The sequence below is a fragment of the Ovis canadensis genome, chromosome 1, assembly GCF_042477335.2.
Source record: "Ovis canadensis isolate MfBH-ARS-UI-01 breed Bighorn chromosome 1, ARS-UI_OviCan_v2, whole genome shotgun sequence".
NCBI lineage: Eukaryota > Metazoa > Chordata > Mammalia > Artiodactyla > Bovidae > Ovis > Ovis canadensis.
The window spans coordinates 38364945-38381734 of record NC_091245.1 but is presented as its reverse complement, the minus strand read 5'-3'; the positions used below and the strand labels follow the sequence as shown (position 1 = coordinate 38381734).

At 47.4% G+C, this 16790-nt stretch overlaps 1 protein-coding gene across 3 annotated transcripts in view; it reads left to right on the top strand.

Annotated features, from left to right (window-relative positions):
* Positions 1 to 16790, top strand: part of KANK4 (KN motif and ankyrin repeat domains 4) — a 73672-nt gene that overhangs the window by 36612 nt on the left and 20270 nt on the right. For all 3 annotated transcript variants that reach the window (XM_069593090.1, XM_069593097.1, XM_069593106.1), the window contains 4 exons: positions 2374 to 2461; positions 9656 to 11593; positions 12836 to 12947; positions 15793 to 16011. In XM_069593090.1, the coding sequence (XP_069449191.1) occupies positions 2446 to 2461; positions 9656 to 11593; positions 12836 to 12947; positions 15793 to 16011 (2285 nt within the window). In that variant the 5' untranslated portion in view covers positions 2374 to 2445. The remainder of the gene's footprint in view (positions 1 to 2373; positions 2462 to 9655; positions 11594 to 12835; positions 12948 to 15792; positions 16012 to 16790) is intronic.

Below are 16790 nucleotides of genomic sequence, written 5' to 3'. Positions count from 1 at the left end.
TCTTGGGGTCATGGTGAGATTTGCATGAGGTAATTCGAGTATGCCAAGTGCTCCGAGCTCTGCCTGTTACTCAGTAATGTTATGAGGTGGGAGGAAGAGGGATACAGAGGGAGAGAAGAGGCCGTGATGATGAAGGGGCCGTGTATAGGGTTTTGTCCTCACCATTCTCTTTCACACTTTTCACCTTGGAGCTGCTGGGCCTCTCCTGCCCCACCCCCTCTCACTGCATCTGGGGGTCCCCGTCATCGGCTGTGGACTGCAGAGCTGGGGCACTGAGATGGGCAGCAGTGTCCTCTGCCCAGGAACCTTCTCTTTCTTTTTTCAATTGAATAATAATTGACATCTAACACTGTGTAGTTGTATAAGTGACATCTAACAAGGTGTCCAGCATTAAGATTTGATTATTGTGTATGTCGTGAAATGACCACCACAGTAAGTTTAGTTAACACCATTATGTCACCTAGTTTTTTTTATTTTTTTTAATAAGAACTTTTAAGATCTACTCTCTTAGCAACTTTCAAAAAATATAATACAGTGTTGTTGACTATAGACACTATGCTATACATTACATCGCCAGGTCTTATTTATCTTAGAACTGGAGGTTTGTATCTGTGGAGCCCCTTCACCCATTTTGCCTACCCCTCACCCACCCAACCCCTGCCTCTGACAACCACCAATCTATTCTCTGTGTCTATGAATACTTTTTTTTTTTAATTGAATGGAGTTTCATGTGTAAGTGATACCATACAGTATTTGTCCTCAGATGTACCTGAGGGCATTAGGGTCAGTGGACTAAGTCAGAGACAAATACAGTACATGTCTGTGTTATCACAAACGGCAAGACTTCCTTCTATTTATGGCTAAATAATATTCCACTCTGTGTGTATATACCTGTACACACACACACACACACACACACACACACACACCCCACATCTTCTTTACTCCTTCGTCGGTTAACGGACACATAGGCTGTTTCAGGAACTTCCTCTTTCTAGCAAGGGTGACCCTGCCTCACCCCTGCTTAGGACCTTCCATGACTTCCCACTGTCTGCCTCCTTAGTGGCCACTTTTAGCCTCCAGGACCATCCACATTTATCTTTCTTCTCCCTAATTTCTCTACTCCAGCTCCATGCTGCCCCCCAATTCAAGTACTTGTTGCCACAAGGGAAGTGACTTAGTGTCTGTGAGCCTTCTGTAAGGAGTGTCTCTGCCTATAGAAACCCTGCCTGCCCTTCCAGGCTCCATCACTCTGCAGTGGCAGAGGCCCTCTGGCTGCTGAGTGGACTGTGGTTATGGGAGAACCAAGACAGGAGCTTTGGAGACAGTAGCCTCACTTACAGAAAGAGTGTGCACCAAACTTTCCATCAGGCAGACTGCAGACTTCCTTTAATTTGGCAGGCCTCATATTTCCCAGCCCTCTTCTCCAGTTTGCTTGTTTGTTCCCCATTTTTCATCCTGGGTTGCTGGGGGCTTCCTGTCATCCTTCTCTCACTTCCAATTGCCCCCAGACTTTCCCTCATCCCTGGTACGTTTTTCTGATCCAGAGGCTGTGATTGAGCACATCAGAATTCCTAAAACAACCCTGCTTCCACTGCTGAGGTGTCACAGATTATTTATTATTCTGATGCGTGTGGAGTTACAATCATAAGAAGCCAATTTCCTGGGTGATTTATTGTATTGGGGGTAGGAGCCAGGTTGTATACCAGTTGAAGAAATAGTTCTGGAAAAGGATTGAAACTTTGGGGGAGAATTTATGATCAAACCTCAAGGGACTCTAATTCAGAGTCAGGAGCGTATCTGCTGGCATAGTCACCGATGTCTTCTGGCCACCTAGGTCGAATGAACGCCTCCTTGTTCTGCCCATGGTTAGAAATCACCCTGAACTATCAGCTCCTCGTTGGTCCTTCCAGTTAGTTCATCTAGTCTTGAGTCTGATTGGGATGTCACAGATCATTTGAAGGTTCTCTGGTTTCAGCTTTTCCACAAAATGGTTTATAATTCGTTCTCTGTGATGGAAGTGAGTAGATTTCAGCTCCTGATATTATGGATAGCTGCTTGTTGGAGCCATGGGCCCCGTTTCTTCACTAATATGCTAAGGGGTGTTGCGCAGAACAATTAACTTCTAAGCCTCAGTTTCCTCATCTGCCCAGTGAGGGAGTAGGACCAGAGACTTCCTTTGGTGTCAACCGCTGCTAACATCCCATGAAGACACACCCAAGATTGGACTCTAGGTATTGAGTGAAGGCTTTTAATCCTCTCCTTGGAGGGCTATGAGCTCATGGGCACCCTGGGAGAAAGGTAAGGAGGGGTCCTCTATACTTACTCTAACTGTAATGAGAATCTCCACTTTTCCTTCCTTCTACTTTTCAGAATTCTCCAGCGAATTTTACAGACTTACTGGATGAAGAGTGCCTGAGAGACTGGCGGTCAACAATCCCTAAGATGGAGAAGACAGATGGTAGGCAGGCTCCTTTGTATTCCCTGGCCTACAGTGAGTACTTGGGTTGGAGAAAGATTATTACCATAAATCCTGGATAGCTTAGGGGAAACGCGGGAGACCTTCCCCATATAGGCAGTGCTGGGAACCCAAACCATGTATTTCAGGCATGAACAAGAGAAGGTGGTAGGGAACGAAAATGAAGCCTTATGTTTATATTGGACTTGTGTAATTTTTGGAGTGTTTCTCATCCTTTCTTGCCACCAAGAAGGGAGCAGGATGACCTCCCTCATTAACCTCATTTTAGAGACAAGACATGATATGGTAAAAGAGCCAACATTCCCACCTGAGTGATCCTCCAAGGCATTTCACTTCTCTGAGCCTCACTTCCCTCATGTATCAGTTAGCTTTGATGCATAACAAACCACTCCAAAAAAAAAAATTATTGTCTTAAAGGTATTTATTATTTCTCAAAAGATTCTGGGGGTTGGCCGAGCCTTTGTTCTGGGCTAGGCCAATGTGGCTGATTGCTGTTGAACTTATTTATGTGTCTATGGTCTTCTGGGCGACTTGACCTGATGGTTTAGAATGGCCACACTTACATGTCTGGTGGTTGACTCCACATCACCTGGGGCGTTGGTGATGAGTTGGCCGTGTCTCTTCTGTTGTCCAGCAGGCTGGCTGAGGTGTGTTCACCTGTTGACAGAAGGATTTCCAAGCACAGTAAGAATAGACAAACTCCTGTGTGCAAGCAACTTTCAAGTCTCTGCATATCTCACATTTGCTGTTGACCCACTGGCCAAAGCAAGTCACAAAGCCAAGCTAGGATCAGTGTGGGAGGGAAGTACACAAGGGTGGGTTATAACTGTGGCTATTTTTATCAATAGTCTGCTACACCGCATCTATAAGCAGATACTAATACCTACTTCACAGGGATGGTAAAGGACTGAATGAGATAATCCATGTAAGGTTGTTGAGTAATCACTAGCCCAGCAGATGTCTCAAGGAATGTCCCTCCATGTCATGGACTAGACCCTGATCCCTTGGCTTCTAATGAAATGTTTTTTTCCAAATGACTGAATGACAGGAAACAGGAGAGCCTAGATGGCCCTTCACTGGTGCAGGGCTTAAATTCTGGACAGCAGCTCCAGCCTCGCTCTATCCTCCTTTCCAAATGCAGTCACCATCTATTTCAAAAGTCTGCCTCTCTCCCCAGAGAGCTGCCTTTTCAGTGCATCTCTGGAAGTGGTCCCACAGAACACCAGCTAATTCCCTTAATACCCCGGGGGCCTGTCATTTTTGCTTGCCTCATTTGTCCCTGCTCAGCATCCTCAGCACAGCTGCTTGCCATGTGATCACCCACAACCAGCTAAGAAAGGCACCCCTCCCTTCAGGCCCACACATCTCACAAAATAAAGGCAGAAGAGGGAAAAGAGTTTCCGCTGTCTTGGCCTTTTGAGGAGGCTTGTTTAATTCCTCTTCTTTCCGGTTGTAGTTTTGGCCATTTTCTCTCTCCTTTCTGTTTTTCCTATTTCCTTCAGAAACTGAGTATAGGCTTTTGGACTTTTCCCCATCATTTAAAATGCCTCTAGTGGATTCACTTACCTGCCCTGCACTTCACTTTGCCCCTCAGGGCAATGACTGGCACCTTTCTCCCTTCCTTGTCTACTTCTAATCTCCTTTCTCGTATAAGTGTGTAACTCTTAGGCTCACGACTGCATCTGCAGGTTCCTTTTCAAGGTCTGGTGATCTGGGTGCTTTCAGACCAAGACTCTGTAGGGAATCCTAGGTGGCTCTGAGCCTCATATTTGGTGTCCGACTCTTTTGCGACCCCATGGACTGTAGCCCGCTATGCTCCTCTGTCCATGGAATTCTCCAGGCAAGAACACTGGAGCCTCATATATCCTACTTTTTCCTTCTCCCCTGACTCATTTCCCCAGTTTCTTCAGAGTTGTTTTCTTGGACTCTCACTCCCTCTTGAGGCTGTCCTCCTAACACAGAGTTAAATACTCCAAGAGAGCGCTCAGTCTCAGTGAAAGCCCGCTGCCCCGTTTGGAACCAGCTCATCCCTGTTTTTTGGCCCCTTTGTTGAGTACCTGCGTCATGTTCTCTGCTCATCAGTGCCTACAATCACAACTCTTTGAGTTAGGTATCGTTGTTGCTGTGTTAGAAATGGAGAGATTAAAGCATAGGGAATTTAAATAATCTGCCCAGAATCACAGAGGTAGGAGATGACAGAGGCAGGATTCAACTCCAGCCAGTTTGGCTATGTGTTGGTGTGTCTGATCTGAAGTTCATTTCGAGAAGACAGCCCTCCTAATTAATTCGTGCCCTGGCCCAATGCCTGGAATTCTGAGCTCCTGCATACCTATCACCAGGTAGAATTAAAAGGGGCAGAACTTAATGTGAACACAGATCTCCCAGTATATAAGATCAAGATCCTTCATTCAAGGTCCAACAGTGGTAGGTGGCAGGCACAGCAATACAATGGGCTTGTGTGTGTGTGTGAGAGAGACTGAGAGAGAAATATACCCCTACCTTGGGAAGAACCTATTAAAGCCATCGGGGTAACTACTCAGTCTTACAGACTTCTTTGGTTCACCTTAATCTCGCTTGTGGAATACTTCACCTTTGAATCTGCTGTCTCTCATTTGATGCCTTTTTTGTATTTGTGCTCTGGCCCTGCTCCCAGCGGCTGATGGGCAAATCACTGCATTTCTACCGAACTGAGGCAATAAGCAGATAAATAATGCAGTCTCTCTTTTGTAGTGTTCTTTGCCTTCTGAGTCATAAATCTGCTCCCTATTTAACTTTAGACAAATACCTCCTCTCTGATTTGGCTTGTTCCTGAAGTCCAGGGGGCTGCTAAGTTGACCAGTAGGCTTAAGAATATAGCAGAGTGCAGCTGGGAAACTAACAGAGAGCAATTGCTGTCATTTATTGAGACTACCAGTGTGCCTCTTTGAGGAAAAGCAGGTTGGTTTAAAAAAAAATTATGTGGGTGAATGGGAACTTAGTTGGAATTTTTTGGATGCTGGAGGAGTGTTTACTTCTTTCCTGCTTAGAGTCCAGGTATTTGCACAGAAGCTCTGGAACCCAACTTGGACCCAACCCTGTAGATCAGCACCAATGCCTTGTTCTGTTCCCTGTTGTGACTTGCCCACAGGCCCTGAGATTTTACTTAGCATTGAGGCTGATAGGACCGACTGTGTCAGTGTTCAAGGGTTCAGACTTCATGTGTCTACTTGACTTCTTTAGTTCTTTGGAGATAATTGTACTTCCATAAACACAGTTCCTGTGCCCCAAGCATGTGACACTGGCCAGAAGGATAGATCACACAGGCAAGTGGGAAGAGCTCAGCCCTAATATGTCATCACCTTTAAGGAAAAAGCAGTCCTATGTGCCCCAGCTAATGCCATCACATGCACCTCTTCTTGAACTTGCCCCTTCTCTACATTCCCTTAGCTTGTTTCACCTAGATCATGTCAGCAGTCTCCCAACTGATCCTTGGGTTTCGGGTTTGTCCATCTTCTGATCCTCTGTGAGAATGATCATTGTGAAGTCACATTTGATCAAGTCACTCCCTTGTGTAAAACTCTTTGATGGCTCCCACTGAAGGCGATGGCACCCCACTCCAGTACTCTTGCCTGGAAAATTCCATGGGCGGAGGAGCGTGGTGGGCTGCAGTCCATGGGGTCGTGAAGAGTCGGACATGACTGAGCGACTTCACTTTTACTTTTCACTTTCATGCATTGGAGAAGGAAATGGCAACCCACTCCAGTGTTCTTGCCTAGAGAATCCCAGGGACGGGGGAGCCTAATGGGCTGCCGTCTATGGGGTCGCACAGAGTCGGACACGACTGAAGCAACTTAGCAGCAGCAGCAGCAGCAGCAGCAGCAACTGCCTAGAGAATAAAGTCAAAGCTTGGTGGCAAGCATACAAGTGGCTCTCTGATCTGGGTCTTGCTGACCTTCCAATTTTGTCTTTTCCTACTCTTCACCCTTCTCTTCCACATTTTAAGTTCCAGCCATACGATTGCAATTACAGAACCCTGCATTACCGTGGATTTTCACACAAGGGGCTTCCTTTGTGGCTCAGAAGGTAAAGCCTATGCCTGCAATTCAGGAGGCCTGGGTTCGATCCCTGGGTTGGGAAGATCCCCTGGAGAAGGAAATGGCAGCCTACTCCAGTATTCTTGCCTGGAAAATCCCATGGACGGAGGAGCCTGGTAGGCTATAGTCCATGGGGTTGCAAAGAACTGGACACGACTGAGCGACTTCACTTTCTTTCACTTTTCACACCTCAGTGCATTTGCTCATTTTCTGACATATATCTGATCTGTCCTGGCTATCTATTGCTGCATAACTAACCACCCCAAAGTTCAGTGGAGTAAAATAATCATGCATTATTAACACAAGCTCAACTGAATGGTTCTCACTTGGAGTCCCTCCTGTCAATGAAGTCAGATGAGAGCTGAGGCTGGAGTCATCTGGAAGTTCTTTCACTTATACCTGGCACCTGAGCCAGGATGTCTGGAACAGCTCAGGCTGGCTAGGCATCTCTCTCCCTCTCTCCACATGAACTCTCTATGGGGCTACTTGGGCTTCCTCACAGCATGGCAGTCTCAGGGATGCTGGATCCCTTTATGTGGCTTCTGGCTTCCCACTGAGTGTGCATTCTAAGAGACCCACATGATATTTAAGAGGCGTCTTATGAGCTGCTGCTGCTAAGTCGCTTCAGTCGTGTCTGACTCTGTGCAACCCCATAGACAGCAGCCCACCAGGCTCCCCCGTCCCTGGGATTCTGCAGGCAAGAACACTGGAGGGGGTTGCCATTTCCTTCTCCAGTGCATGAAAGTGAAAAGTGAAAGTGAAGTCTCTTTGTCGTGTCTGACTCTAGCGACCCCATGGATTGCAGCCCACCAGGCTCCTCCGTCCATGGGATTTTCCAGGCAAAAGTACTGGAGTAGGGTGCCATTGCCTTCTCCGTCTTATGAGCTAGCCTTGGGGTTTTCTCAGTCATTTCTGCCATTTTCTGTTGGTCAAAGCACTCACAGGCCAGCTGAGATTCCAAAGGGTGAAGAAATAGATGCCACGTATTCTTATGGGATTCCCTTGCCTGTCTAGAGAAGGTAGGAATTGATAATGGCCATCTTGGAAATATATAGCCACAATGTCCTTCACTCTCTTATTCTCCTGGCAAATTGCTCTTTATTCATTTAATACCCAGATATATGGCTTCACTCTTGTGAAGTCATCTCTCTCCAACCAAGGCAGAATTAGCCTCTAAGTCCAAGAAAGTTATTCTGGAGAAACTAGGAAAATAAGTCAGGAAGGAAGACTGACCCTTGAGCATATATTGGTTGCCGTCCTTGCCACATTGCATCATACTTGTTGGTGTTTCTCCTACTTGACCATACTTTTTTTGAGGGCAGTGCTATACCTGATTTATCTCTAGTGCCCTTAGGATCTATCTTAGCAACAAACACAGATGCTCAGTAAATTAATGGTTGAGGTAAGTGAACTGAATTACTGCTATTCTGTCATTTTTGCCTCCAGGGCCTATCACTCTTAGAGTCAAGCAACCAGTTAAATACAAAAGAATTTGAGGATCCCCTCCGTGTACTCAGCAAATCAGCTTTCATTAGAGGGCTTCAGTTCTCTATGATTTGGGCTTCCACTAAGATAGTAACTACAATATTGAGTGTGTATTAAATGTTTATCATGTGATAGGCATGGTTCTAAGCCTGTTATATATATTAATTAATCAGTCCACACAGTCTCATCTTCCCAATTATTATTGCCATCTTACGGATGATTAGATGTAGGGAGGCTACGTAATTTCCCCAAGGTCACAAAGCTGAGATATAGACCAGGCTCCAGCGTCCATATTCTTGGCCTCTGTGCTCTTCAATAATGTTCTCTCCTGAGCTCAGCATTTCCAGAGGATGTTTAGCAGAATGTCACAGAGATAATAAGGGGTGTCACATGAGGAACATCAAAAGAACAAAGACTGTTTAACCCGAGGAAGAGGCTACTTAGAGACAAATCCCTATGGATTCAGATAATCAAAGAACTGACTTGTTCTCAGCATCCTTTGTTGGAGTCAAGATCAGTGGTGCTTTGGTATGATAGAGACCTTTTTCATTGTGCTATTCTCTGATACTTTGGGCTGCCCTGAAAAATCACGAGTTCCACACCTCTTGGAGGAGGTGTCTGTTTGTCAATGTCTGTTTTTACATTAATTGTCCCATATTCCTCCACCACTTTTTTTTTCAGTTTGTGAAAAACATGATATTTCCTTACCTGGCATAAGCTTTTGAAAGTAAAACTTGTTTGTTAAGCACCATGCAGTTTTCTGGTGAAGAGAGTATGCTGCTGCTGTTGCTAAGTCGCTTCAGTCGTGTCTGACTCTGTGCAACCCCATAGATGGCAGACCACCAGGCTCCCCCTTCCCTGGGATTCTGCAGGCAAGAACACTGGAGTGGGTTGCCATTTCCTTCTCCAGTGCATGAAAGTGAAAAGTGAAAGTGAAGTCACTCAGTCATGTCCGACTCTTAGCGACCTCATGGACTACTGGAGTGGGGTGCCATTGCCTTCTCCGGAAGAGAGTATAGGCTGAGTGTAACTATATGTTCCCTTTCCTTCTGAGCTTCATATACCTAGAGGCTCAGCCATCAGAGGAAGCTTAAATAATGTAGGAGGCATGACTCCTTGATGTCTCTGGCTTTAGCAAGATTTACTAGTACCTATTTGAATAATGCAAGGTTCTCTTTCTAATGTTGAGAAAATTGTGTATCTCATCCTGGGAAAACATCCATATTCACAATTACCAATTAGTACCCTTATTTGGCAAATTCCTGGCTACTTCAGTTCAGCAATTACATAACTCAACCCACAGAAAAACAGTATTAAACTATTTTATTTTTCTGATTTGCAGCCCCATTCCACAGTCATAGCTGAGATGACATAGTGCAGATTGGAAACTATTCCTTTCACCTATTTCCTTGAAGACATTGACTAAGTCCACACTGATTTAATAACAGGGTTTCTCAGCACAGCCAAAAGTCCGTGAACATCTCAGCATAATTCAGAGGTTGGAACATTTAGGAGAACACTCATACAAGAGCATTAAGTCAAAATCACACATATTAGGTCTCACTGTCCTGCATTTATTAACTTTGTTCTTCTTTTTCTTACGTCTTCTGTCTCCCAGCCAAAGACCAGTCCTCTCAGGGGGATGAGGAGAAAGACCCTCCAAAGAGCCACCCCTACTCGGTGGAGACCCCATATGGCTTCCATTTGGACCTGGACTTCCTCAAGTATGTGGATGACATCGAGAAGGGAAACACCATCAAAAGGATTCCTATCCACAGAAGGGCCAAGCAGGCCAAGTTCAGCACTTTGCCCCGAAACTTCAGCCTTCCCGACAGCGGGGCTCGCCCCCATGCTGTTCTTTCCCACCCGAACTGGTCCCCCATGGTGTCTAGGAAAGTGCTGGGGACAGAGGCCCGAGCCCAGCCACTGCCCGTTGGGGATCACCCGCAAGCCCCACAAGCCGCCAGCGGCAGCGAGCTGAGCTACCACCGGAAGGCCCTGCTGATGGAGACCGCCAGACAGCTGGAGGCTGCTGCTGCTCCCGGGGAAGCTGAGCTCACCTCTGGGAGTGGACGGCCCCAGCTTCTGAGAGCATCCAGCATGCCGGCCACGCTGCTGCAAACCAGGGCCTCGGAGGACCCAAGCCTAAACTCAGGACCCCCCACCCCGCCCGTCCTCCCCCAACTTCAGGGCGAAGGCGTTGTCTGTGATGATGCCTTTGGGCCCGCGGAAGGATTTGCAGGTTTTTCCAACTCCACTCCGCAAGCAGCAACCCACCTGGAAGTCAGAGAGTCAGGAGACCTAGTGCCAGGGATTGCGGAGCTGATCCAGGAGGGGCCTGAGCCCCCAGAAAGCGAAGAGGCTCCAAATCACCTCTCTTTCCCGAGTCCACCTTTCTCATCCCAGAATGCACTTGTGGTTCTAGAGGAGGCAGAAGACCAACAGGAAAGCAGAGGAGCCCAGGTGGTGGTCACAAGCCCCAGCTCTCCAACACCAAGCCCCCCGCCTCTGCCGTCACCCATCCCTGAGAATGAGCTCCCCCTGGAAGAAATCGAGCTCAACATCAGCGAAATCCCACCACCACCACCTGTAGAGGTGGACGTGAGAAGCATCGGGATCCGCGTCACGGAGGAAAGCCTGGGCCTTGCCTCCCTGGATCCTGGCAGCATCTCCAGCCTGAAGCAGCAAATCTCTGACCTTGAAGGCGAACTGTCTGGAAGAACTGAGGAACTGGCCCAGGTCAGAGCTGCCCTCCAGCGGCAGGAAGAGGAAATCAAGGCGAGGGGGCAGAGGATTCAAGAGCTAGAGTGCACTGTAGCTCAACTGGTAGAAAAGCTTAGCGGAGGGAACACCAAAGATGCTCAGGGCCAGACTGATGCCATGGTCGGTACTGACCCCCTGCAGGGGCTCTTGACCAGGCAGTCGTGTGACAAGAGCATTGGGGTCAGCCTTCTGGGCAGCGTGGGATCTGAAAGCTGGGGAGCCAGGGGAGAGGGGAATGGCCCCCTGTGGGGGCGAGAAAGTCACACACGAGGGGATGGGAGCCCAGCAGGACTTGTGTCGCCATCCCAGCCGTCACTGCCGCAGGGCTCTGAGACGGTCCTCATGCCTTCTTCACACAGCTGCCTCTCCACTGAGCTCAGGATCGAAGAGGGAGGTTCTGAGCAGGCAGGAGGTTCTTCGGTGGGAATTAAGGGTCTGGACAGGGGAGTAGGAGGATCTCCAGGGAGTGCTGAGAGAAAGGCTCCCCCAGCAGGGAGGGAGGAGGCTGGTCCAGAGCTGTCAGGGAAGGAGCGCCCTGGAAGGCCACCAGGCTCCCCCACCGATGCCACTATTGGGCAATACGTTAAGAAGATCCAAGAGCTCCTGCAGGAGCAGTGGAGCTGCCTGGAACACGGGTACCCTGAGCTGGCCCGCGCCATCAAGCAGCCTGCCTCCAAACTCAGCAGCATCCAGAGCCAGCTACAGAGCTCCCTCAACCTGCTTCTGTCTGCCTACTCCGCCCAGGCTCCACCCCAGAAGGAGCCCCCAGGCCCCTCCTCCTCCCCACCGATGGGTAAATACTGGTGCCTGAGACTGGGAACCGTTTCTCCTTTACTTGAGGAATCAAAGGGGGAAAAGGGTTTTAATTGCATGCATATGTTTTTTTTAAAGATTTAAACACTGGAGCCCAGTGGAGTAAAAACTGATCTCTGTAACAGTGGAGGTTTGGTATCCCTCCTCTTGTCCTTTCTCTAACGTTGGGACTGACTGCAGGGCCACCACATACAGCTGTTCAGATAGCACAGGGCACAAAGATGCCAGAGGGTAAATGGGAGCTGAAACTCAGCCCACACTTGCCAAGCCCGCAGCACTGTGTCTGCCCAGAGGGGTGCCTCATTCCCATTGGCATTGTGTGCAGCAGCCCTGGCACTGGCTGTGAGAGCTTTAAACCTCTGCCTTCCTTAACTGTGTCCTGGGCTCTTGCGTTCCTGTGGTCCTCCCTAGTTCTTGCACATTAGAGGTTTTCTGTAGCTTTGTTTTGGAAGAACATTCTATTGCGATCTGAAATATTTTACTGAGTTTCAGTGTGTGTGTGTGAGAGAAAGAGAGACTTCCATACTCACATGTGCAAATCGACCCTTTGGCTGAGCAGCACTTCTTCCTGTAACAGATCACACACTCTTCCCTGTTAAGTGGAACCATATTTTGCTTTGCTTAACTGGCAGCAACGTGTTAGTCTGCTTCCTGCCGCAGAGCACAAATTGGCTTTCTCATTATTTCGGTGCTAGTTCTAGTCTTAGCCCTTGTGAATTGCCCCCTGTACCTTTGAGAACAGCAAAATAAGATGTGTGCTCTTGCTCATGTATTTTCCATGCCTGCCCCACATCACAAATATTAACCGACTTGTGAGCCAGGAAGGGCCTCTGAGGTGCAAAAGTGGGTGCTGGATCAGGGGTCGGGAGGCCCAAGTTCCGCTGCTGCTCTGTCGTTCACTCAGCACATCTGAGCCTCAGATTTCCCCAGACTGAGACCGGGACAACAGTGGCACCCTCGCCACATGGTTCAGTAACTCTCCAATAACTCTTCTCTGTCATCTTCATGTAGAGGGTTTCTAAACAGGAACAATTTGACTAGCATTGACCAGAAGGCCGGCGCCCTGCAAAGATGCTCAGAATATTTGATTTATATTGTCTAGTTCCTGTTCTACCCCTTCACACACCTCCAACCTGTGTCCCCTCAAAGCAAGGGTCACAGTTCTGTTGCACTCGGGGGTATTCCCAAGATCATGCTAACCTGTGATGTTGTGTCTGCCTAGAGATCTCCCCGTCGACCAGCCTTAAATCCATAATGAAAAAGAAAGACTATGGCTTCCGTGCAGGAGGTAATGGGACCAAAAAGAACCTTCAGTTTGTTGGGGTTAACGGTGGGTAAGCATCGCTCGTGAAGTCCAGACTGCTCTGCACACCACCTCTCCCACTGTTGTCCTGAACACTCTTTTCCTAGGGGGAAGCATCTGGTTTTCATTCTTCTTCAAGGGAATTAATCTCAATGGCCCTTTAAAACTCCCTCTCGGGTTTGCATATGTTTGGCTGCCTGCCAGACGTGGATCCTGTGCTCTTTATGTCTTGGCTTTGGTGTCCCCGGGGCCAGGATTCAGTACCTTCTCGGAGCTGGGGGACACATGAGCCCTTGAAGGAAGACTAATCTGAACCACAACACTGAGTCAACAAACCCTTAATTTGTAGAATTTAAAATTTCATCCTTTTAATTTTTTCCTTCCTTCAACTAACTTATGGCAAATCAAACTGACGTTTTTTAAGATGAAGGAAAACAACTAATGTCTGTTGACTCAGAACTTGAACCAGACCTTATATAGGGTAGACAGAAAACCGCTGGATTTAGAATACTTTCTCAATCAGTCATTTAGCGAACATTTATTAAATGCCAATGATGTGTTTGGTGGTAGGGATAAAAAAGTTCAAATAAATCATGGTCCTTGCCCTTAACTCACAGTTTGGATCTGGGTAGAGCTGAAACAAAAGTAAAGAGAAAACTTGGACAGGCTGAGCTGAACCCTAGTTGAGAAAGAAGCAGAGGATGGTAGGAAAGCCCACAGGGATGTGCCTGGGAAGTGCCCAGAAGAGACTGGAACCCTGGCTAATTTGGGTTAGACCAGAAGGAAGACACCAGATTCAGACAAGGGTGTCGTCACCACTGTTCGATGTTCTGTGAGGGAAACATCAGGAAAGATGAAGTGGGGTCATAGGTGGGTTGCTGTCCCCACTCCTGCAGCTGTCAGATATTGTGGCCCAGGGGAAGCCACTTTTTTCTTTTACCAGCTTGTGTCCAGAAAGGAGAATCAGCCTAATCTCAAAGCCTAAAGCAGGTCCTGCCTCTCCCCCTGCTTGAATACTTGCAAAAGTGCCAGCTTTGTACCAAAACCTGGAAGTCTGTCTTGTGACTATAGCATTCCTCGCCCCCCTCCACAGGCTCTGCCCTTTCTTCACTCAAACATGCTGGGTCAGGCTGAGCTTGGGGATTTTGCATTTGCCTTTCCCTCCACTTAAAGAGGAGGAAGTGGCAACCCACTCCAGTATTCTTGCCTGAAAAACCCCATGGACAGTGGTGTACCTGGTGGGCTACAGTCCATGGAGTCACAAAGAGGTGGACCTGACTGAGCAACTGAGCACACACACCATTTAGAGTGCTCCTTTCTTTTTTTACACATATATTTATTTTTTATGCATTCTTTTTAAAATATTCTTTTCCATTATGGTTTATCCCAGGATATTGAATATTTTTTTTTAAGTGCTCCTCTTGCAGATAACTGTCAGTACATGTCACTCCGATGTGATGGTTCTCAACCTTGATTGAACCTAGGAAACCTGAGGCAGCCTTGAAAAATATCAATGCCTGAGCCCCTCCCAGATGGAAGACTCTGGTTTAATTAGTCTCAGGTGCAGTACAGCTATTGGAAATTTTAAGTACCCTCAAATAGTTCTAACATGCAACCAATGTTAAAAAATTCTGCTCTAAATAAAGTGGCCCCTCCTCCCATCACAGTATCCCATGGCCCATTACTAGTTTATTCATTGCTCTTACAATTATCTGAATACATTGTTCATGTGTTTATTTTCTCCCACCCCCTACTTAGAGTTTCAGCTCGGTTAGGACAGGGATTTTGGAGTTGTCATGGAAACAATTCTAAGATAAAGAATTATTTGGTAAATTTAATATGTTCCCCCCACTTTCTTAATCACAAAAACAAAAGGTTGTTCCAAGCACAGTAGAGGAAGAAATATCTGGGGTTTGAACAAGAGAGAATGCAAGCATGCCAGTGAGCAGGTTGGGTTTGAAAATTCAGTCAGCACAGGGGCCTTGCATAGGGACCGCTATTCGGAGAAAGAGCATGAGGGGGTTCAGTAGAAATCATGGCACTGGTCTCGCCTCATCTCTGTGGAAGTGTCCAGTGGGCCAAGAATCTGAAGTCTTCATCTTATCTGGAGCATTCTCCATCAGAGGTCTCTCATTGACCATCAGCAGAGAGATCAGTAAGTCTTCCAGAACTTTCCTCCATGGTGTCTGGTCTACCACCTCAATAGAGTTGCATATACCTGAACATAAGGATCATTGCTAGGGAGGAAAGGCCATGAGTCAAGTGACCTACACCCACACTTTTGCTCTTCCAAGCTGTGGATGAAATAGCAACTGAGAAAGGCAGCTGCTAGGTTCAGGATTCTAAGCTGTGTCCCAGGAGTAGATGCAGATGGTTTCTCCCTTGCCAGGGGTAAGCTGGGCTAGAACAGGGGTCTAAAGGGAGGCTTCACTATCACCCATAGATGTGAGGATTTGTCAGGCAATTCAGAGAATTCAGTGTAGGGGTCGGGGATGTTTGCCTAGATCTGGTTCCCTCTCTGCACAGGACATTAGGATTCCAGATTCAAATGCTTTCATGAGAACCTTGGATTGCCTGTCTGAATCATCTGAATGCAACTGAATGCATGGCCAATTAGGCCATGGGCTGTTTGTATGTTTGTTGCAAAGAGCTTAGTTAATTACCTTTACTCCCTAAATGGCCTCTAGTGTTAGCTCCAAGCATGCTCCTCTGACAGTAACTTTCCTGGGAGTCCCCTTGCCCAGGCCTGCAGGTGTAGCCAACGAGGAACAAGGGTAGTGAGCAGGCCAGTATTATCTAAAATCTGAGTTCTCCCCTGTGTTGACATGAGCACTGGGCAGAAAGCACAGAATGAGCGACCCTGTCTCCTTCCGCAGCTATGAGACCACCTCGAGTGAGGAGACCAGTGGTGAGGACAGCTCCCCAGAAGACTTGTCTGACAGCGAGGCTGAGAAGAAATGTGATGGCCCAGAACCCAAGCAGGGCAAGGATGCCCACCTCAGCTGTAGGGTGAGCCAGGGCACCCATGAGGGCACCCACGACACAGACCAGGAAACTGGGCCTGGCGAAGAGCTCCCCCATCCCAAGATGGAGAGGTAAGTGAGACGGGGACTGATGGGGCGCATCATCTTTTGAGAAAGAGCAAGTGTATTTACTCACCTTTGCATCCAGTTATTTGTTTATTTGTTAACTCCTTTATCCATCTATTCAACAGTATTTATTTGAGTTTCTAGTCTATGCCAGGTACTATGCATTGGTTGAATGAAACAGATCTAGCTCCTGCCTTCATGGATTATACTGTCATAGACAGAGCTCTGCATATGAAGCTAACATGGTCCTAGCACTGGAAATGTAAAGGACTGGACATGCATTTTCTTGATGTAATCCTTTTAACAAGCTGTAAGGTAGTAATTATTAGAAGACCCACTCTATCGATGTAGAAAGAGAGGCTTAGAGAAGTTAGGTGGTACAACTAGCAGAGTGAGCATTCCAACTTTGGTTCTGTTTTTTGGGCTGCTCTGGGCCTTTCTTGTCGCATGTGGGTTTTCTCTAATTGTGGTGTGCTATGGCTTCTTCTGTTGTGGAGTGCAGGCTCTAGAGTGCACAGGCTCAGTCGTTACATGGCATGGGATAAGTTCATCCGTGGCTTCTGGGATCTTAGTTCCCTAACCAGGGATCAAACCGAGTCCCTTGCATTGAAAGGCAGATTCTCAACCACTGCATCACCAGGGAAGTCCCTTGATTTAGGTCTTTTGTAATCCTCCCACATGTTTTTCTGCCTCTCTCATTGGCCATGCTGACATAACCCGGTCTTTTAAAGGGGTGGGAGGTCATTTGGCATGATGACGAGAGTACTGTCTTTGGAGCTGGACAT